Source organism: Schistocerca americana, chromosome 3, assembly GCF_021461395.2.
Source record: "Schistocerca americana isolate TAMUIC-IGC-003095 chromosome 3, iqSchAmer2.1, whole genome shotgun sequence".
NCBI classification, from domain to species: domain Eukaryota; kingdom Metazoa; phylum Arthropoda; class Insecta; order Orthoptera; family Acrididae; genus Schistocerca; species Schistocerca americana.
The window spans coordinates 46,458,772-46,482,767 of record NC_060121.1 but is presented as its reverse complement, the minus strand read 5'-3'; the positions used below and the strand labels follow the sequence as shown (position 1 = coordinate 46,482,767).

The 23,996-nt window shown below is 46.3% G+C and overlaps 1 protein-coding gene across 1 annotated transcript in view; it reads left to right on the top strand.

The window, feature by feature from the left end:
- The window catches only part of LOC124605267 (collagen alpha-1(XV) chain-like), a 228,357-nt gene that overhangs the window by 145,771 nt on the left and 58,590 nt on the right, over nt 1-23,996 (top strand). The window contains exon 9 of the mRNA XM_047136831.1: nt 4,510-4,623. Within this exon, the coding sequence (XP_046992787.1) occupies nt 4,510-4,623 (114 nt within the window). The remainder of the gene's footprint in view (nt 1-4,509; nt 4,624-23,996) is intronic.

The following is a 23,996-nucleotide window of genomic DNA, read 5'->3' as shown; positions in this document are numbered from 1 at the left end:
TGTACGATTAACGCTTTTTCCGAAACACTGGTGCACGCCCCAGCGTTGTGCTCTTTCGGCAGAGATGCCACAGATCGCCATCTGTCCTACTTTACAGAACAGACAAGCCTCTGCACACCACGTCCTCTGAAGAACTTGGACGTCGAACCATTTAGCGCGTAGTGGTAGTTTCGCTGCCCGATCTTCTTGCATAGGTGCACACGACAGTAGCACGTGAACATTCGACCAGCTTCGCCGTTTTCTAGATACTTGTTCAGAAGATTATCGTATTAATAATCTGTCACTCAAACTTCCTGGCAGATTAAAACTGTGTGCCGGACCGAGACTCGAACTCGTGACCTTTGCCAGAGCTTCTGTAAAATTTGGAAAGTAGGAGACGTGGCACTGGCAGAAGCAAAGCTGTGATGACGGGGCGTGAGTCGTGCTTGGGTAGCTCAGTTGGTAGAGCACTTGCCCGTGGAAGGTAAAGGTCCCGAGTTCGAGTCTCGGTCCGGCACACAGTTTTAATCTGCCACGAAGTTTCATATCAGCGCATACTTCGCTTCATAGTGAAAATCTCTTTCTGGTAATAATCCGTCCTTTGACAAAAACTCTTATCTCAGAGGACTTCCCTACCTGGAGCCCATATCTTCGTTAAGGTGATCCGCATCCACCTCTGCTGCGCTTACATACTTTTCATAGCGCGTCCCGTGCCCGAAACGCCACCCGGCGGCAGCCGCCGTCGCGGTCGGCAGTGGTCATAATATTTTGGCTTATCAGTGTATGCCGAATGTGTGTCAGTGTATGGATGAGACAAAATGACTTCCCCCGAAAGGCACAGAAATCACTGAATGGAAGTTTCTGTATATTGTCCCAGTTCAGTTCATATATTACTCGAAAGATGAGTGAAACACATTTCAGGGCCAGTCGTGTTGATATCGTTAAAACTGAACAAAGCTCCAACGTCCGGTCGTATCCCTACCGCATTCTGTTCCTAGTTTGCTGTTGTACTAGACCCTTCCTTAATAACCATAATATACGGTAAGTTACTTCAATAAAATACCGCACCCAGTGGTTGCATGAAAACGTATGTCCCACCAGTTCACAATTCCCCTAAAAGCAATTGTTGTAGAATGTAAGAACATATTATGAGCTAAATGGTAACAATAAGGTGCCTCGAACGAGAGTCATTTCCTCCATAGCAATCATCACGGATGAGGGAAACCTGAATCGTTTGAAACTCTACACTCATTGTTGTCACATGACATCCTGTAAGTCGTGGATCAAGGAAATCGTTTTTCATGCAGCACTTTTTTGTGCAATAAAATTCTTTTGGGTATGAGGCCACATTGTGAACTATTAAATTCCGACGTTTCGGCGACCATTGCAAGACGCCTTTCTCAGGGTGTACTGCTAACTGCTGAATGAGCACTTGTTTGGTTACTTATACACTATGGAGGAGTACTGTCATCGGATATGAGGGTGAGGAGGAAGGCTATTAGGTGTTCATTTATTGGTCTTTGCATTACGTGATATCATTGGCAGAAATAGGCATTTTCCATTGGAGTTTCCTTTATTACTTGCCATTGGTAGAGACCGGTGAATGGGAAAGAGAGCGGCAACTGCGGCGTAGCGTTGTATACTAACTGCCGGGTACCGTCCAGGGCGCGCCAGCACTGTGCAGACACTCCCCCGCTGTGGCCTACCGCGCGCCTCTTGCTCTGCGTGAGCTGTCCTTCCACAAAGCTGTGACTGCTGGTAGCCATACGCTGCAAGTCGGTACCCGGCTTCTGTTCAAATGGTTCAAATGGCTCTAAGCACTAAGGGAATTAACATCTGAGGTCATCAGTCCCCTAGACTTAGAACTACTTAAACCTAGGGACATCACCCGCATCCATGCCCGAGGCAGGATTCTAACCGTAGCAGCAGCGCAGTTCCGGACTGAAGCGCCTAGAACCGCTCGGCAACACCGACCGGCCCCGTCTTCTCTATTCACGTTGTCGGGTGGCTTGATTATTTCTTTAGCCTCTCTAATATTCCACCTCAAACTAAACGGCTGTTTCGTCAGTACACGGGCCTCTCGAAATTCGATCTTCATCCTGCTCTGTTCCTGGTGTTCTGGGACCGCTCATTTACTGTACAGAGAATTTCGCCCAGAGATTCAGTAACTCCTTGTACGTATGATAACAGGACGGTGTCCCGTGCTTCGTTCTGTATCTCCCTATTGCCCTCCTCCTTTCGCGCCATAGTTTTATGTATCATCTTCATTTCGTAGCCTTTAGCTCCAAAAATGAGGCTGAAGTTCTGTAGTTCAACTTTCAGATTGGGTTCGTCGCTGATCCTGTAGGCTCTCTTAGTGAAAGTTTGCGGGGCCGATTTCTTTTGCGTAGGATGGTGGTGGGAGGATGCATGCAGGTTCCTGTCCGTGTTGGTGGATTCCTGTAAACTCTAAGCTTCCCGTCAGGCCTACAGTAAACTTCCACGTCGAGAAAAAGCAATACCCCGATCTTTTCTATCTCCATGGTAAAGTGAACTTTGCTGTGCTGCTGATTGAGATGTTTGTGGAAGTTCTGAAGCTCTTCTTCTCCGTGTGGCCAGATGACAAACGTGTCGTCAGCGTATCATTCTGGCAATGGTGCGGACTGGAGTGCTGTTTCTTCGAACGCTTGCATAAAAATGTCTGCTGCGACAGGCGATAGAAAGGAACCCGTAACTACACCATCCGTCTGCTCATAGAAATCCCCTTTCCACCTGAAAGAGGTGGTCGTCAAACAGGGGCGCACTGGCTCGCATATACCAAGTGCCATGCGTTCCTCTAAGATGTTCGTGGTGTCCGTCACAGGTACATGCGTAAATAAAGACTTCACGTCAAAACTGACCATCAGATCCGTACCCGAGACTTACAAAAGTGCTACAAGGCCGACGGAGCCCTTGACGTTTGAATCTGGGTGGCTTTCTGGACGTCTAAGCTTCGGAATCAATTCTTTCGCTAGTTTGTAGGTCGGTGAGTTAATACTACTCACTATCCATACGCCCCGATGAAGGCGTCTTGCAACAGTCGCTGAAACGTCGAAATTTTATAGTTGACAATGCGGCCTGAAACCCAGAAGAATTTTATTAACTGTGACATCGGCCTGCGGAAGCCTACGTCTAAATTATTTTTTTTAAATTACCGTAAAGCATTTGACTCAGAGCCACACGTACGCTTATTATAAACATGAGCGGCAGGGGAAATTTGTGAGTTGATAGGAGATATCTTGTCAAGGAAGGACGCATCACGTTATTTCAGATGTCAAGTCATCGAAAGAGGTAGATATAGCTTGAGGTGTCGCTCAGAAGAGGTGTTGGGATTCTTGTTTTTCATGTTGCGTGTCGATGACCTTGCAGAGAATATTAATAGTAACATTAGACTCTTTGAGAATGCCAAAGTTACGTATGATGAAATGCTATGTGAAAAAAAACTGCACAAATGTTCAGGATTGGAATTGAAACGGCACACAATTCGGTCTTGATAATGAAGATTTCAGAGGGGTGCAAACTATGAATCTTGCTTTAAATGTTCAGTAATAAAAATTTTTGCATTGCAAAAAATGAAAATAAGACCTAGTATATTGTGACTACAGAATCAATGAGTTACAGCCAGAATTGGTCAAGTCACGCAAATGTCTGGGTGTAAGCATTCGTAGGGGCATAAAATGGAACCATCACATCGGCTCGGTAGTAGATAAAGCAGGTGGCAGATTGAGGTTGATGGTATACAAGGGAAATGCATTAATTCTATAAAGGAATTTGGTTACAGAACATCAGCGTAACCATCCTAGGACATTACTGACGTGTGCGCGACTTGTACCAGTGAGGACTTAACAGAAGGCATTGAATATATACAGCTAAATATAGGGCGAATGATCAGAGGTTTGTTTGAATAATAGGAGTATGTCATAAAGAAACTGAAAGAAGCGAATTGAAAGACGCTTCAAGACAATCGCCGACTTTCCCGAGAAAAGCCCCATTATTTAGTTTCAAGATCCAACTTTTAAGTGATTCATCTAGGAATATATTACAACTCTTTTGCTCATCGCTGCTGTAGGGGCAGCGGGGACAAGATTAGACAAATCACAACTCGCAGAGAAGCATTTAAGCAATCATTATTCCCGTGCTCCATTCGTGAACAGGCCCAGAAGAGGCCTTAATGACAGATAAGTGAGAAATAGCTTCTGCCATATACTTCACAGTTGTTTGAGGAGTGTGGATATAGATCTAGGCGTAGAGCGTGGGTAACATAAAACTGCCCAGAAAAATATTTCACGCATCTCATAATCGGCAACCCATTTTGCACCATTTGCCCCAGGCATGGACGATGTAACTTGGGTTGCCTACCTTAGGGTGCATGAAATATTTTCCTTCCCGGTTTTATTTTGACCACCCTGTAGATCCCGATCGGGTTTGGTGTTGTGTTGAATCGCGAGTTGCAAGTTTTTGTAGTCTCAGAACCGTGTCGGCCGCGCACTCACCGCGCTGCTGTGCCCACAGCTGGGGTCGCTGATGGCGGTGTCGACGCAGCCGCCGCCCACCACGACGACGACGGAGCGCCCGTCGACGCGCGCCCTGCCCATCGAGGCCTTCAACGTCGTCAACGAGCCCAGTGTAAGTACACTCCGACCACACTCCTGCTGCACTGCCTCTGCTGTGTCGTGCCCTACTTGCTCGTACTAACCAGCATTAATCCTTTCTGTCCCCTCACGCTGCCACAGTGGTTTCCCGGTATGGTGAGTAAAAATTCTCGCCGTAATCTTTTATGTTAATTTAGCCTGTACAAAGATTTACGTCACTACAGACAACTCGATAACGTGTTTAGTATCGTGTTCGGAGGATAGAGAACATAGTAGAGGATACTAAATATATTTTGTGACTGAAATGCCAGCACACAATCCGAAACTGTCTGGACCACCCAGGTGTCCCCACACTAGTAAACGCGAAAAGCCCTCACACGGTCCCAGTGATTTTGATTTTCACCAATTCTGCATACAAAGGGCAACTCAATGACTCATCATCGCCCAAGCCGAACAGCTAAAGATAGAAACATGAAATTTGGGTAGGATGTTAATTTTATATTGTAGGTGTCTTTTAGGAAGTCTTTTGAGGTTTCGCAATTCCACCATTAAGGAGGTGAAATAGGGGATGAAATATCTTTTGAAAATATTTCGCAATTAAGGCAATTTTTAAGAGTGACCTACGAAAATTGGTATTTGTTATCTCGGTCAAAAATAAAGAAATACGTGTTTCAGCTTGTTTGGAAATTTAACCCCTATGGGGGTGAAATAGTGAGTGAGACTTTTTTGAAAATAAATCGTTATTAAGGAGCTATTAAAATTTTTTGAAGCTACATCTCTGATAATTACACTGAACTGTTTGTGTGTGTGTGTGTGTGTGTGTGTGTGTGTGTGTGTGTGTGCGTGTGAAATCCTATGGGACTAAACTGCTAAGGTCATAAGTCCCTAAGGTTACACATTACTTGACCTAAATTATCCTAAGGACAAACACACACACCCATGCCCGAGGGAGGACTCGAACCTCCACCGGAACCACCCGCATAGTCCATGACTGCAGCGCCCAAGACCACTCGGCTAATCCCGAGCTGCTATACTTAACTCATCAGTTACAAATAATAAATACGTTTTAGTGTGCTTGGATATTAAGCTCCTAGTGATATGAAATAGGAGACGAAATGTTTTATGAAGAATTATATTACGAGCCCCCTTTTCAAAGCTAAATCTACGAAAATTTGCATTTGGCCTCTCGGTTAGAATGCGAAATACTGTTTTTCGGAATTCATCCACTATGAGGGTAAAATATGGAATGAAATACTTTCTGTAAATCTTTTGTCATGCAAGCGTTTCTGACGCTACGTCCGTGGAAAGTTGTATTTGGCTTCTTTGGTAAAAACAAAAAATATTCCACATGTCACTGTTTATTGAAATTCAGTCCTAGTGGGGTAACGTAGGAGGTGAAATGTTTTATGAAAATAGTTGATTGTGAAAACATTTTTAGAGCTAAATCTACCAAAACTGATATTTGACTTCTTAGTTAGATATAAAGAAATATGTGTTAGGGCATGAATGTTCCTACGGAAGTGTCACCACAAAATCGCAAAAGGTATGAATCACAAAAACCTTGGATTCCAGCTACCAGCATTGCTTTTTGGTGAGGAGTACATTCGGAAAGACCACGTCTCTGTTGCCTCATAAAGCCTTGCAATTTTTGAACAACGTAAAAATGTTATGAAAGAAAAAAAATTCCAGAGCATACAGACTAAGCAAGCAAAACAGCAGTCCTAATCTAGTATGTAATACATCTCGAACTACGGTTCGTGATACAAATAGATAGTAATACGCAGGCTAAAATCTGTTAAGCCCGAATGTTGGGATGACTTTTTCAGTTTCATAACAGAAAAACGTTCACACGCATACGTTGAAACAGACACTGAACTAACTTTACGAACTTGTCCGTTCAGTCGAGGATACGCTTCTTGGGGCAACATTCTATAAGATTTTTGTAAATTCTTGGATCGACTAATAGGTCATAGAGCTGGGTGTTGCCCTGCATGTCTATCGGCTCAAGTCACTTCTCTGTTTTCCCTCAGCTCAGTTCCTTCCCTAATCACGCCGTCTCAGTGCTTGGTGTTGTGACAATGTTCCAGTGAATGTTTCTAGAGGTCGTAATAAAGCGATGATGTATTAAGCACTTTGCATTGTGTTCGAAAAGCAATTCCCATTCAGCATTAAGTGATGTGTTTTCTCCACTTTTTTCTTGTTTTTGAACAATTGCGTGACACACCGGTGTTCCTAATTCAGAACAGAACTCTAATTTACCACAGTTGTTATTGTCAGCAAACTGTGAACATCCGACTGCCTCGCTCCAGCGGCGTTCCGGCTGGAGCCGTGCTTTTCTTCTCCTGTCCCTCCTCGTCCCTCAGCACCACTCGACGGAAAAAGCGCTCAGAGCGCTGGACAGGAGCGCGGCCGGAACGCTATTTGGCTAGGCCTGGTCTAAATAGTGCCAACTCACTTTTCTTAAAACACACAGAATTCAATTCAGTTTAGTGTGAAAGTTACTTCTGAAGGTTTGTTAACATTTCCATTGGCTTACAGAGAAAAGTGAAAGAAATATGAGAAATGTTCTCGACCATAGCTTTGAATATATAGGGTGATCAAAAAATCAGTGTAAATTTGAAAACTTAATAAACCACAGAATAATGTAGATAGAGAGGTAAAAATTGACACACATGCTTGGAATGACATGGGGTTTTATTAGAACAAAAAAATAGTATTGCTAGACGCATGAAAGATCTCTTGCGCGCGTCGTTTGGTGATGATCGTGTGCTCAGCCGCCACTTTCGTCATGCTTGGCCGCCCAGGTCCCCGACCTCAGTCCGTGCGATTATTCGCTTTGGGGTTATCTGAAGTCGCAAGTGTATCGTGATCGACCGACATCTCTAGGGATGCTGAAACACAACATCCGACGCCAGTGCCTCACCATACCTCCGGACATGCCTTACAGTGCTGTTCACGACATTATTCCTCGACTATAGCTGTTGTTGAGGATGATAGTGGACATATTGAGCATTTTCTGTAGAGAACGTCATGTTTGCTTTGCCTTATTTTGTTATGCTAATTATTGCTATTCTGATCAGATGACGCGCCATCTGTAGGATATTTTTTGAACTTTTGTACTTTTTGGTTCTAATAAAACCCCATGTCATTCTTAGCATGTGTGTCAATTTGTACCTCTGTATCTACATTATTCCGTGATTTATTCAGTTTTCAAATTTATACTGCCTTTTTGATCACCCGGTATATAGGAGTTTGAAATATTTTCCAGCACCAGACGTTGATTGGAAATATTCTGCATGATGACGGGCTCTATAGCCTGCAGGTTGACAGAAACTGTTCCGTGCGTGGGCGTCCGCCTGTATACCCTCGCCGCTGTACAGCCTATGGCGGGTCTTCCAGCTGTCCTAGAGCAAGGAAGCGTGTCTCAGCCCGAATCAATGGAGCGCTCTGTCAGTTCGGAGACAGGTGTCCGTTCCAGAACTATGCCCGGCATGGTAGGAGACCCAGAAAACCTCACGCGTTGTTGGGGATGTTTTGCGCTTTTCCAGAATTACCAGTGTAGTATGATTTTTGAGGGCTGACTTTGTGCAGTCTTGTTTTTTTGAACCACTGAAATTATCAGACTAATACTGAATTCTCGTGAGAATTTTTTTGGTCCTTCTGCAGAGCTGGAGTGTCGTGTTCATCGGTACGAGACTGCTTAAAATAGGTAACTTCTAGTTTTTAGCTCGACGAACTCGTAGTTTTCTTAAGATAAATGTATGGTTATGGTTTTCCAGAATTTTAGTGCTCTTGTGCAGTATGTTGTGGGCTTTCTTTGGAAATTTTAATATCCTTTTTATGTTCATGCTACTTGCAGGTAATTTAAAAAAAAGTCAAATATTTTGCAAGCCATAACGGAAATTTGATTTTACTCCTCAGAGGCCACTGAACTAGCGTCAGGTCAACAGAAAACGGATCTAGACAATGTCAAAATATATGAAAATGGTATCTGTTCTTTCGTCGCGCAAGACAGACAATATATAAAACTATTGAAGACGTCGAAATGACCACATCTGTCGCCGACAAGAAAAAGAATACCATCAAATCTGTCGCTGCACACTCTCTACTCGACGGACCTGCAGTGTTTTGTGGTTGCAGACTGAACTTCAGCATTGACATCAATGATTCGTTTACCCACGGTAACGGATGGTTAACAGTCGCTGTTGTACGTGGTGGTACAGGCGTACCCAATGTATCCGGACTGGAAAGCTTCATTGATCGTGACATCATATCTGAAAGAACAGATGCCATGGGTGACCGTGCAGCTCTCTAAAATGAAATGATAATTAAATCAAGACCTTAAGCTGTCGATAGGCGTTTATATACATCATCGGGAACAGCTAAAAATGTGTGGTCTGACCGGGACTCGAACCCGGCATCTCCTGCTTAAATGGCAGATGTTCTATCCATCTGAGCCAATGAGGGCACAGAGCGACTGCAGGGACTTATCCCTTACACGCTCCCCGTGAGACCCACATTCCCGTCTTAATGTCCACACACTACATTCGTAGTTCCCCTGCCCATTAAACTCATTACTCGTGGCAGAAAATCTTACCAGTTCCCGTAAGAGTTCGGGCAATGCGTGTGCCTCCACACAGAAGAAGAAGGTCAGTGGCCGGTTATCCTTAACTATATTGAACCGTAAACTGACTTTCAAAACATTTTCTTAAGAATTTACTTTATTTACTAGCGATTCATGTGGAACATTAACACATTTAATCACACTATGTGAGCGTGTAAGTAGTTGCCAGGGAGTAACTGATGGAAAAAAATTACATTTCTTACAAAAAATTGAAATGTTATTCCTAAAACCCTTTTTTTTCTTTTTTTTTGAAACAATAAATGAAACAGGTTTAAAATTACAATCAGAAAGCTTCCTCTAAATATCAAGTTACTATAGTTACAATTATTCAGAGGCAGAAATAACAATTTTTTTATTATGACAGTAGGAGCCTTCGGGCTGGGAAGCTTGCCGCTCCCTTTTGACACGGGCGTAGTCACGACCGCTCACAACAATCTCTGAAAGACTACGCTGGTGCAAATCTGCAACACACCAGACTACTTTAAACTAAAATTTTTAACAACTTACAAAACACATAAACTATGCACCCGGTAGGAGGGATGGAAATGTTACAAAACACTCACATTAAAAGGTACTTGCCATCGAAAGTGCAACTTGTTTTTAAAAGAAAACTCTTACGATGGAAGGATAGCAACTTTATATACTAAAATGACCCTTTTAAATAAAAACCCATGAAATTCAGTCTTACATAAAATGTACAAACATGCTCTACATTACACATATACCGCCTCTCAAGATGATAGGCAAGATAAAAACATATTTCAGGGATTCGGCCTTTACATTTTAGGCTGTAAATTCGTTAACATCGAATCCGACAAACATGACAGAGGCAGCTATTAGCGTACGGCAGACCGACAGACAGACAGACACTAACTACCTAACACATGCTGACGAGAGACAGACGAGCAAGCTGGGGACGAGAGACTGACCAAGAAAACAAGTGGAATTTAACAAGTGAAATGAAACAACATATCTCGAATCACTTAACTTCTAATAAACTGCGATGTCTGGCGAAGACCTGGCGCAGCATTCCCAAAACGCTCTCCAAACCGTCCGCTGCCAGCAGCTTCTCCCGTCTCACGGCGTCGCAGCTCGCACCGGCCACCCCGATGTCGTGGTTGGACTCCTGTTGCTCTCGTGTCGGCCGCAAAGCCACTACCCCTCGCTATACGGCGCGGCCACTGGACTGACGTGGCGACCTCACATGCGCCGACGCTCCAGGCGGACAAGTCATCTTGTGTCTCAGTGCGCGACCGAACAACCGATCGATCCAACCGCCAATCGCCACTGCCTGAACAGACTCGAGCAGATTGGCGGCCTGACACACACTAGCATTCCGGACGACAGACAGACACTAACTGGCCCACACTGACCCGGCTGACCAACTGACCAGACTCGCCGAAACTCAAGACTGCCCACTTGCCGAGCTTATAGCGCCCCTTAAATGCACGAGAACAGGCAACTTTTCCCCTTTCCCACCAGAGGGAGACACCAAAGCTGCGATTGCCACGGCGGCGCCACCGCCAGAAACGGCGGCGCGCTCTTCAAAACAGCAAATTCTACCACGGCTCATATATGAAGATGGTATCTGTTCTTTCTGATATGTTGTGCCCTCGGTGGCTCAGATGGATAGAGCGTCTGTCATGTAAGCAGGAGATCCCCGGTTCGAGTTCCGGTCGAGGCACACATTTTCAACTGCCCCGTTGATGTATATCAACGCCTGTCGACAGCTTAAGCTCATGATTTAATTATCATTGAAGAAGATGTCTGAAAAGAGATACCAGGCTAAGTAGTTCATTCTTGAGCTCTGGTTACTACATGCCACTTGGCTACGAGGGTTCCCCAGAAAGTAACGCACCGCAAATAACGCACACAAGAACGGTGTGCACGAAACAACGGCGTGTGTGACCTGTCGGTACCAATCCTTTTCCTGGTGGCGGAGCTGGTGTTTCACTGTGTGAATCACCTCCTCATTCTCCTCAAAACGTCTTCCACGAATGGCATCCTGTAATCACCCAAACAAGAGGAAGTCCGAAGGGGCTAGGTCAGGGCTGTGGATGGGATGACACTGTCCAACGCTGTTTTTCGATGTGTTCAGCAACCTCACACTTGCGTGGGACCGAGCATTATCTTGTTGCAGTAAAACATCTCCTGGGTTGCTGTGACGCCGACGTCGCCGGAAGCGCGTCTAGAGTTTCTTAATGTGTTGACATATGCTTCTGAATTAATGATACCGTCTTTTGGCATCCCATCAATGAGAATCACACCTTCACTTAACGGTTATCTTGACCTTACCGGCGGAAGCAGTTGCTCTGAATTTTTTCTTCTGTGAGGAGTGGGGAAAGCGCCATTCCATCGACTGTCGTTTTGTTTCGGGCTCAAAATGGTGAACCCAGGTTTCATCACATGTCACAATCCTGGACCAGAAGGCCTCCCCCCACACTTTCATAACGTTGCAACAAATCGAGACAAATGTTTTTTCTGTGCGATTTGTGATCGACCGGTAGACACTCCGGGACCGATGTTGCAAACACTTTTGAATATCCAAGAATGCTGATATTTGCACCCACACTTCCTTCGCTGACTGACAGATGCAGCACAAACAGCCGAGTCGTAGTGCGTGTCTCCTCGGGGATGATATCAGCTCGCTGCAACATGGCAGGTGTGACAGCCGTGGATGGTCTCCCCGACCGCTGCAAATCGTTGAGCTCTGCCGAATCGCCTTTTGATGGTCTCACCCTCCGTGCCCAGCGACTAACTGTACTTCTGTCGGCAGCAGATGCTCCATAGACTGTACACAAGCGTATGTGAATATCCCCCACAGTTCTCTTCTCTGCAGTGAGAAATTCAATGACGGCACGTTGCTTGTAACGTACATCACCTACAGACGCCAATTTGAAACTGTCCTGCAGCTACGCCAACTGTCGGAGGCGACGGGAACTTGGCGCGTCCAGTAAGGATACTTCAAATGAAACATACGTAACGTTTCGCAGTCGTAGCATTGTTTTCGGCTGAGGAAAAAATGCGGTACATTACTCTCTGGGCAACCCTCGTATATTACTAATCAGCTAAACAATCATCCAGTCCTGTTTGCAGGTTGCCCTTCTAACGGCTGCCGGGGCCCACAGAAGTTTGATTATTAGTTTTTATTTATTTATAATACTTATAGAATATAAAACTTTAAAATCTGCCATAGTCTTATGATTAAGAAATATAATCTTACGTTGCAGGTTTGAAACAATAAACCCAGTATTAAAGTTAGGAACCATGTTCTGAGGCAGCGTAGCTCGCCGCACGCAAGTTACGTAACCAGCACTTGATGAAGAGAGAACTTTACACATAGTTTCAAAACTTTTTCTCGCTGTCACCACCCCTGCTCCGCACAAAACAATGAACGCCCTTGCTACATTCTCTCTGGTCATTTACTAAAACTTCAACATCAGGCATGGCATTTTAATTTATTACTTTGTTACCACTAACTCTATTCGTAACACATTTTGCAGACAGTATCCACATACAGTACCGAATGTACTTGAAAAACTATATCATTGTGCAGCACACAGATCAGGAGTATGTCATAAACATTGATATGCGTGGAAAACCAGCTTTTCTTAAACTGGAGCACAAATTACCCAGACCATATTCGTCCATTGGATCACCCGAAACTAATAAATCCAAGACAAATGGGGTTTTCCGCCTTCAGTCATAAAGGTATTATATTCCTATCGCCTAACATTCAACACAGTAACACATTTTTAAAGAAATAAGACGTTTGAAGCTGTTTTGATCACAAGATTCCGATGCTTTTAAAGAATCGAGGATACTGATGTTATGTAGCAGAATACGAAAGAAACAGTTTTCATCTGACTGCAAACATTTAGGCGACAGCGTCATAATTTTATGCAACTTAATAACATAGCGATAATGTCGAAGCTAGGAGTCCTCTAGGTTACAGTGTTGCTAGTTCTGGATCACAAGGTCCCGGCCGGGTAGGGGATATTTCTCTGTCCGGTGACTGGGTTTTTGTGTTGCCCTTATCATTCCATCATCATTCATGAACAGTGACTGGACTGGACTGTGAACAGATAGGGAATGTGTACGGGCGCTGATGTCCGCGCAGTTGAGCGCCCCACAATACAAACATCATCATCGAAGCTAGGATGTTGTCATATGGCTCGCGCGGTGCAGTTAAACACCCGTTTCCCGACACTACACTCGTGGAACTGCTGAGCTCCGCCTAGAGCAATACGGGCAAGACCTCCGGCATATTGTTCATTTGTGATCACAGGCAGTTTTACACTTTAAGGGGAATTGGATATGACCTGTAGGACAGGGCCTTTTGTGGTACAGTCACGTTCCTCTGATATAGGGCCCTTCATCTATTTCCTATGGGGACAGCTAAAGAGTTGGATGCACATAAGTACAAACGCCGCAGAACATATGTTGTTTACAGAAAATAATTACTCACTTCAAGTGGTTCAAATGGCTCTGAGCACTATGTGACTTAACTCCTGAGGTCATCAGTCGCCTAGAACTTAGAGCTAATTAAACCTAACTAACCTAAGGACATCACACACATCCATGGCGGAGGCAGGATTCGAACCTGCGACCGTAGCGGTCGCTCGGCTCCAGACTATAGCGCCTAGAACCGCACGGCCACTCCGGCCGGCTTACTCACTTCGCGACATGAGTACGAGTCTTGTGATGCCATACAGAATGCGATGGTTTTCGACAAAGTGTGAGTCGTTGGTACTGATTTTTTCAACTGCTCTTGAGGGAGATATTTATGTAATGATGGATTTATTCCGTTACCTAGCTTTAGAAGCCAATGTATGTGAATAAAACTTTTTAATTATAATCAGTGTCCATAAGTGTAGCATTTGCGAGCAATAAAAGTAAGATGACTAGTTTTGGCAGCTGCAGGAATTTGTCGCTATGGCGGCGGTCGGAGCTTTCACCAGCTGGGTGGGTGGTATACGCCTGCACCTTCAAAAAATGGGATTGGTGGCAACCTGTAGGGAGCGCCGACGGCTGGTTCTCGCGTGCTGGGCCGTAGAACTGGCGGCTTCCTTTCTTCCACAGGGGTTGCCTGCCCTGGCACCGACACAACCTCCAGAACGGAGGGGTTTTCTGTATCCCTGCCCCTCCCACTACCACATCTGTTCAAACCTGAATCTTTATAACGGTCGCCGTCGTCTGGAACGAATTATTACCTCCCAAAACAACAACAGCCGAGAACTACTTACAGCTCCAGCTCATTCATTGGGAGGACCAGCAGTTGCCATCTCGCTTGCAACCACGTCTTCGTAATAAGTAATTGGAAATTGGAAACTTGTGGTAAGTTCCTATGTGACCAAACTGCTGAGGTCATCGGTCCATAAGCTTACGCCCTGCTTAATCTAGCATAAACTAACTTACTCTAAGGATAACACACACACCCATGCCCGAGGGAGGACTCGAACCTCCGCCTGGGGGAGCCGCGCGGACCGTGACTAGACGCCCTAGACCGCGCGGCTACCCCCGCTCGGTACAGCATCGGACCGCGATGCTGTAATAGGCATTAACTCTTCATTACTTTGGAAAGAGTTTAGCAATGTTGCTCGAATACATTCGCCGTTTCGGTCTTCTGCCGATCGCGAGTATTTCGCTGTACCACGACACAGCTGCAGCACCAGCCGTGATGTGAGGTTAATACAAGTTTGCGGCCACTCCTGGCCCGGACCCGCCACACTATTTTTTTAAAGCCTGACGGTAAGCATGGACACAGAGTTTATAGGAAGTCACCAACACGGACAGGAACCAGCATGCATCCTCCCACCACCATGCTATGCAAAGAAATCGGCCCTGCAAACTTCCAGTAAGAGAGCCTACAGGATCAGCGACGAACCCAATCTGAAAGATGAACTACAGAACCTCAGGCAATAGGGAGATACAGAACGAAGCACGGAACACCGTACAAGGGGTTCTGAATGTCTGGGCGAAATTCTCTGCCGGGTAGGCATTAAGCCAAATTTTCGTAGCAACAGCGAAATAAAAGACGTTCTGGGCTAGACGAAAGATAAAATTGACAAGTTTCATGCCGCTGTAGTTTATGAAATCGGGTGCGAATGTGGATTGGTGTATGTAGCTGAGACTGGGCGTCCAATAAGCACAAGACGTCCAATAAGCAACACGAGAGATATATCCGTCTCAAACAATACAACAAATCAGCGGTGGCAGAACACCAGGAATAGTGCAGGATGAAGATCGAATTTCCAGAGGCCGGCGTACTGACGAAACAGCCGTTTAGTTTGAGGCGGAATATTAGAGAGGCTATAGAAATAACCAAGCGACCCGACGACGTGAATAGAGAAGACGTGGCAGGCCGTTGTGGCCGAGCGGTTCTAGGCTCTTCAGTCCGGAACCGCGCTGCTGCTACGGTTAGAATCCTGCCTTGGGCATGGATGTGGGTTTAAGTAGTTCTAAGTTCTAGGGGGCTGATGACATCAGATGTTAAGTCCCGTAGTGCTTAGAGCCATTTGAAGAGAAGACGGGTACCGACTTGCAGCGTATGGCTACCAGCAGACACAGCTTTGTGGAAGGACATCTCACGCAAAGCATGGTTCTCATGATTCAGCAGTCTCTCTCAGGTGTTTTCGCAGTTACGATTGTTCATCTCTGGTTCATTCCTGAATCTGTGTGTCGTTTCAGCAGTCTCTCTCAGGTGTTTTCGCAGTTACGATTGTTCATCTCTGGTTCATTCCTGACTCTGTGTGTCGTTTCAGCAGTCTCTCTCAGGTGTTTTCGCAGTTACGATTGTTCATCTCTGGTTCATTCCTGACTCTGTGTGTCGTTTTGTGCTTGTGTCGGTGCAGACTGCTCTCAGTCAAACAGTACCTTGTTACACTGATCAGCCAGAACATTACGACCACCTAACTACTAGCCGGTATGCCCACCTTTGGCACAGGCGAGGTGCCGTGGCGTGGAAGCATTGGGGCCTTGGTAGGTCAAATGGTTCAAATGGCTCTGAGCACTATGGGACTTAACATCTATGGTCATCAGTCCCCTAGAACTTAGAACTACTTAAACCTAACTAACCTAAGGACATCACACACATCCATGCCCGAGGCAGAATTCGAACCTGCGACCGTAGCAGTCGCGCGGCCCCGGACTGAGCGCCTAGAACCGCTCGGCCACCGCGGCCGGCGCTTGGTAGGTCGCCGGAGGGTGTTAGCACCGTATCTGCTTACACAACTCACCTAATTCCGATAAATTCCGGGGAGGGGGCGATGAACTCTGATACCATGTTCAATCACACTCGATGGGGTCCACATCTGGTAAATTGGAACTCGACACTATTTTTCTCGAAGCACTGCATCACACTCCTGGCCTTGTGACATGCGGCATTATCTTGCTGAAAAATGCCGCTACTGTTGGGTAACGTGATCATCATAAAGGGGTGAAGGCGGTCTGCAACTGGTGCACGGTACTCCTTGGCCGTCATTGTGCCTTGAACGAGTCCGCTGGGCTCACGGATGCCAACGTGAATGTTCCCCAAAGTATGATAGAGCCGCCACCAACTAGTCTCCCTCCTGCAGTACAGGTGTCAAGGAGATGTTCCCCTGGAAGACTACGGATTCGCGATCTTCCATCGGCACTGTGAAGAATTTATCGGGATTCATCAGACTATACAACACTCTGCCACTGCGCCAATGTCCAGTGACGATGGTCACGTGCCCATTTCAGCCGTAGTTGCTGCTGTCGTGGTGTTAACATTGATACGTGCATGGGTCATAAGCTGCGGGAGCTTATCGTTAGAGGCGTTCGGTGCACTGTGTTCAGACGCACTTGTATTCTGCCCAGCATTAAAGTCTGATGTTAGTTCCGCCAAAGTTCGCTGCTTGTTCTTTTTTACCAGTCTGCGTAGCCTACGACCTTCGACGTCTGTAATGAGGTGTGACCGCCCATCCCCACGACGTCTGGTCGTGGGTTCATCTTAGTTTCGCCCTTTGTTGAGGATGTTCACCACATTAGCTCTCGAACCTGGCAAGTCGTGCAATTTCCCAAATCATCGTAACCTGCCCTCAGTCAAACTCAGATAGATCCCACGCCTTTCCTATTCTACACATAGATAACACGCTCGTTTATACCACATGCACCGTGCATGCGTCTGACTAGCACTCACTCCCCTCCAGTTGACGCTGCTATCGTCTGGATGGATAGTAGGTCGTTGGTCATAATGTTCTGGCTGACAGCGCGACCCTTATTCCAAATTAGAAAATATCCACGAACAATTTGGTCGGTATAGTTCTAGTTCGCCCTGTGTATGCGGTTGAGACGATTACATTGGGAAGAAAGGTGCAGAACAACAAGAGGTAGAAGAGAGAAAATACTTTGCCCTAAAAGAGATGCATGCGAAGCAAGGGAAGGAAGTATACACCCACTAATATGCCAGTGATCAACGACAGAGGAAGATGTAACAAAGGATACGCAATCATAGTCGAGCAGACGAGAGAAACGGTTACCGAAGATAGCGGAAGCAGAGCGGGAGAGAAGAAGAGAAGGCATCAAAAGGAACTAGGAACAGAAAAGGACAGTGCAATCCGTGGAGGGTCTACTCGAGGTCCTACACACCACTACTGTATATACTTTGCTTGTAGACTGCAGTAATAGCGAAGACCAAACAAAATAATTTTGCATCTCTGTGATGCTGTCAATTTTTTGACAATCTGTTGCTTTCGTGACTAGACAGTGAAAGGTACTGTAGAAAACACGTATTTTCATTTAGAATTAACGTGACAAGTGTACCGAGAACATCTGATACAAATTTTCATTCTACTTGTGAAACTACAAAAAAACTGATTGGATAAACCATTTAGTTAGCGGCTCAGGGTGTCAAAATTATTCTGCCGAAAGTTGTGGCATATATTAATATAAATTACTCGGCTATACTTCTCAGTGTCGTTAATTATTCGAATCTCTTGATAAACATAATTAGCATTATGATAACTATTAACTATGCAAGCGTCGACCACATGTAGCTTGAATTGGAAGAAAAAGCGATAGAGACTTTCATACCTGGTGAATTGATAAGAGACGGAACTGGCCGCCATGATAAACAAAACAACTGCTGTTGCAGAAGCAACGAAAAAGAGCATGGTGGCTTAAAAGAATGCTCGAAGCTGATTGTGAGCTTCAGTGCGGTATGCTTTTAGTAGCTACTACATCGAAACTCTGTCTCATCCTTTGGCACACAATCTGAACAGATACTGGTAGAGTGTAAAGTACCCTGGAGGCATGGCACAATCAACCATTTCGTCCTCTGAATGGCAATGGTAATGTTACCGACAACACGGCCACTTAAGGGGAGTTTCTAAAATGGTTTTATGAACTTCTTTCACCTCACAAAAGAAGATGCCGTAAATATTCCAGAATTCGAATAAAGAAGAACCACCAACACGAGGAATCTTAGATACCTTGGTGTACTGATGCAGTTTAAGTCATTTATTTGAATGCGTCCTGTCTGTTCTTTTGGACATGTCAGATGCCGGAATCTAAACTCAGCGAGCATGGAGGACACGGACAGCGACTGCAGGTAATGGGTCGGCAGAGGAGTGTGCCGAGACGGTCCGCGCGTTCACGACTAACATCGCGTCAGAGTGGCGCAGTGGTTAACCCAGCTGGCTGGAGATCAATCGGCTTTCGGCCGTGGTCACGTGCGTACGAGCTCCAGTCACTGAGCAGCGCTCCGCTAACGGAGATGTTTACTCCTGCGTCGCGATATTTGTGTTGTATCGCGTCTATCAGTATTGTATCCCATGGCGCTGTCTTACCGCCGAACAACACTTTAAGTTAGAATCCAAGCCAGACATGCAGACGAGCTGATGAAATTGAAAACCTCATTCGCAAAGAGCTACGGCTGGACACCAAATGATAGGTTTTTACTTCTCTGTCACCGGCAGTATTGGAGGAATCGTGTGCTGACTTAGTTGGACTAAAGATTAAACATTCTGACGTGCCTATTGGGGAGGTAACGGTATACCACGTTGGTTTCGATCTTTGAACAATTCGGCTGTTTGTGCTCCCTTTCCAGGTGCTACAAGAGGTGGCTCTGAACCCTTCCAACTCTATGGCAACGTTGTGGGACACATACCTGAAAAATGGCAGACATTCACGATGCACCACGTGTTAAATGGTATCTGGCAGATCAGAATCGAACAGTCCAGAAATGTACCATTCTATCTTCTGATAGAGCCATCATCATGCATGGTGGACAAGCAAGCACATGTGCAGCTTGTGGACAAGAGGGTCATGTTAGGGTCGGTTGTCTCTGCCACTGTTTGTTCCAGATTCCTATTGGTGACACAGCTGTCAAAGAGAAAGTTGCTTCTTTACCAGACACCTATGTCCCGATCATTCGCAACCTGGACACATCACTTCAGGAAGCGCCTGTTCTCCTGCTGATACTCCCCTCAGGAACTATGTTGCGGTCGAGACCTCACTGGCACCATCCCCTGTGATGGCGACGAGACAAACAACCCTACAGAGCTTAATGAATGACCCGCCTACCGCGATAGATATCGAGTCTGGTGCCTACCTCAGATTTTCTTCAGATGGGCATGACTTTGGACGCCGAACTGCCACATTCTGACATGAACAGCATCTCCGAATTTGTGGTCGCCCTGAAAACGGAAGAACGTCCTCCAATGAGACATGCGTTCAAATAGCATCACGGTTAGTGGATCGAGTACTGAACAGTGATCTCTGTTCGAGCGCCCTGATGACAGAATTGGCCTTTCCTCTGGCTGTGATCCTGTCTAACAATGAGGGATCGCGTAGAAGTAGTTTCTGTAGATCACCGCCCCTAGCCCTCAATGTGTGCAACAGTCACCTGACCCTGTTTCAGCCTCAAGGGCTGCCAATGGAACAGATCAGGTTGCTGGCTCAACCCATCTTTCACCCAGTGATTGCAACCACAGTGCTTGCACGAGGTGTTTCATACCAGTCGGACATCTGCACAGGACCCTCCATGCCAATAGGGGCAGCTCATCCACAATACTATGGCATTTGTGACAATGAATCTGGCTACCATTCGGACTCTATATGAGCTAGCAATCGTCAAATATATCATTTATGCTGCTGATGCAGACACTGCCCTTCTCCAAGTAGTGATCATCAGTGATTTCTATACTTCAACCAGCTACATGGGCCACATCTCTCATGCCTCTGAAATGGTAGTCCAGTGGCCATTCATCTCTGTGTGGGGCTCCTCGCTGGAATTGTGTACCTTGCTGGCGGTATGGCCACCATGCTCTTTGGCGTCCACTTCCTAAATGTAAATGCACCATCGAGTTGCAGTCAACATCGCGAACGACACACCTCCTTTGCTGATGGGTTAACGCAATTTTTAGATGTTCCCTGAATGATCTGGTCCTCAGTGGGGACTTCAAGTCACAAGGACCCATTGATCAACTCCCCTAATTTTCCCAAAGTGCGGCTGTCATCACTGACCGAGTTCACCTTATTGACTTTCTCCATCCATGAGGCCTACATATGCAATGTCGCCCTCGCTCGCCGACAGGTGTGACACAGTCGTGGCCTGTGGAAATTAAATGTTGGCCACCTGACTGTCTGTTACTGCCTATGGATTGTTGAGGCTGAATGGGTCCTCTGTCGTCGACATCACCCCACCTAGACATTCCACCATTCTGGTGTCTATCCTGGATGAAACCAGCTCTATGGAAGGAAGTTGATGGGTATGGCAGACACGCCAATGTTTGCATGTGAGCACCATGGACTTCTGTTACACTACATAACTGCAATTCGATGGCATTGTCTCCCTTCCATCAGTGATAGTGTATCATGCTAAAGCGTGGATTGCTTCACTCAAACGACGACACTTGGAAGGGATATGTGTCAGGTCCTGCACCCATGACCATATGCCTCTCGAAACGCTTTTGACGTACCATCTCCACAAAGACGCCGGCGTCATCGTCCAGCTCATATACATAACCTCACTGATGCGTAAGGACGATGATGTGGTACGCAATGTGCCACTACTAAAGCGTTCCATTCCCATTTCGCGCGGATGTTCGCTGCTGTTCCTCATCACGTGACTTTAACAGAGGAGGGACTGTAAACACCATACCGGAAGACGTGGCTTACGAACTTCAGAGGACATGGGTGGCCACATACGGGGGAGGCACCGGGCAGTTTTCGTAAAGTTTCCAAAGTGCAGGTTCTGCTTATTGGTGAGGGTCTACCTGGGAGATGTACCGCTCCTGTAAGTGTGATCGCCACCTTCCGCTGCTTGGACATTGTTTTTATGAATTATCTCTGTCGTTCTGTGGCTTTCATTGATTTGGAGAAAGCATATGACAGAGTCCCAAGGAACGAAATATGGAGATGCATGAGAGAGCAGTGCGTGGCCAATAAGTATGTGAGGGTAGTAAAGGAAATGTACAGAGGAGCAATGACACAGGTGAGAAGTAGTGTGGGCATGACAAAGGAGTTCCCAGTAAAAGTAGGGTTACATCAAGGGTCTACGCTTAGTCCCTACCTCTTTGACCTGATTATGGATGTTCTGGTGAAAGATGTGAAGAAGGAAGCGCCGTGGAATATGATGTTTTCGGATGATGTGGTTCTTTGTGAGCAGAGCATCGACAGACTTGAGGAAAAGCTGGAAGATTGGATGAAGGCACTAGAAGAAAGAGGGATGAAAATTAGCAGGACAAAGTCAGAATATTTAGCACTGAAGTATGTACAGATGAGGTCTTGCAAGATCCAGGATGACGAGCTGAAATCGGTCTGCAAATTTAAATACCTGGGGTCGTACATACAGATGGACGGAGGACTGGAAAGCGAGATACAACACCGAATAAATTACCGTTGGAACAACTGGAGGAAAATGAGTGGAGTGTTGTTTGACAAGAAGGTGAGCACTGGGTTGAAAGGGAAAGTGTACAAGTCGGTGGTAAGGCCTGCTACGATATACGAGGCAGAGACATGGCCAATCACAGTAGACCAGGAAAGGAAGATGGAAGTGGCGGAAATGAGGATGCTGAGGTGGATGTGTGGGGTAACAAAGAAGGACAGGATTAGAAATGAATTTGTTAGAGGAGCTGTGAAAGTGGGACCCATGGGGAAAAAGACACAAGAGAACAGATTAAGGTGGTATGAACACTTACAAAGAAAAGGGGAAGAGTATATCGGAAACAGAGTTGAAGATATAAAGACTGAAGGAGCGAGAAGGAGAGGAAGACCGAAGATGAGGTGGAAGGATAAGATATCCGGGGACTAAGGGAGAAAGGATGGAAGAAGGAAGAGGCAACGGATAGAGTACTATGGAGGAGAAGGATCCCGAAGAGCAACGCTGACCCTACGTGACGTGGGACAAGGCGACGATAAAGAAGAAGAAGAAGAAAAAGTTCTGTGGCAACAAACAGCAGATGCCTCCTCCAAACGGTCAGGGTTGGCTTTGTCGATAGCTGACCTAGACCCCTCGATATTGTACTATGCCACTCGCATCCCTCACGTAGCAGAAGTGTTCCTGGTCCCGATTACCCTCATCCGTCGTATGTTTATGGTGATGGGATCTTTGTCTGTACCAGGATGTTATTGAAAGTTCAATGTGCCTCCCTCACCCTCCCACGGCGGCATGGTTGGGTTGGCTTTGTCCACCTGCCGGCCAGAGTTATTACAGTTTCGTTAGCTCACAACTGAAAGTCTTGCGCCGTTGTCCGACGAGCCTCACTGGTCTGCCTTTACATGAATGTGCACTGAACTCCATGTCAGCCCCAGTCATGTTATCACACATGCCACCCACGTTTATCACTTCCGGCATTTCTTTGCAGAACTAAGTTGCGTCCTCCAAGCCTTTGTGCAGGGAGGAGACCCCCCCCCCCCTCCCCCAAGTGGGATCATTGCCGATAAAATTTTACTAAATAATTTTTCCATTCATAATGTACGGCCGTAGCCGGCTTGGGTACACTGTGGTGGAAGGTGCTCGCCGGAAGACCGTGCTCGCCACATTCCCGCCACGTGCTCCTCGGTCAGACTCTAGTCCCACGGGTCGGTTGCGCTGACGAGGGTACGCTACTAGCAAGGCGCGTTGGCGGAATCGACCCTCCAATCAGAGACTAGTCGTGTGATCACGTGGGGACGCGGCCGGGAGCGGCGAGGGCGGCTTGGAAACAGCTCCGCGCCGTCTTAGCTTCAGACCTCGGCCCCGAGTAGTCGCTCCTCTAGCGTCTTCCTCTCTCCTCAAACCTCCTGATGAGCAGACGGCAACCCCTCTTGGGACTTCTCAGCCCTACGTATGCACCCATGTACCATCGTTACAGGAATAAATTGGGTCCATTCCAACCAAATTCATTACTTTTCATTTTACAACGCCCACCGCTCCTGACCTCTATCCTGACGAACACCCTACCACTTCCGCAAATACTCCGGACAAAGGCTGTACATGACGTATTACAAGTGCACCGGCCCCCCAATCCCAGCGAACACAAGTTTCCCCAGATTACAGGGAGTCGTGTATGGAAAGCGGGCTTTCTCGACTCCAGAGTCCAGTCCGCCTCGTGTATCACCATCAACGGCAAACTGAGCAACCAGTTTCGTTTGCACTGCATCCTCCTCGCTGACGCACCCATATGTGTTCACTGTGGTGTGGTCAGCACAGACGCTCAATGATTCTCATGAGATCCGTAGTCTGAAATCTCGAAACTCGCGCAGATTTCCTTATCCGACAGACAACCGATCAGGTCACTTTCCAGACCCTTTTATTCCTGGACGTGGTTCATTAT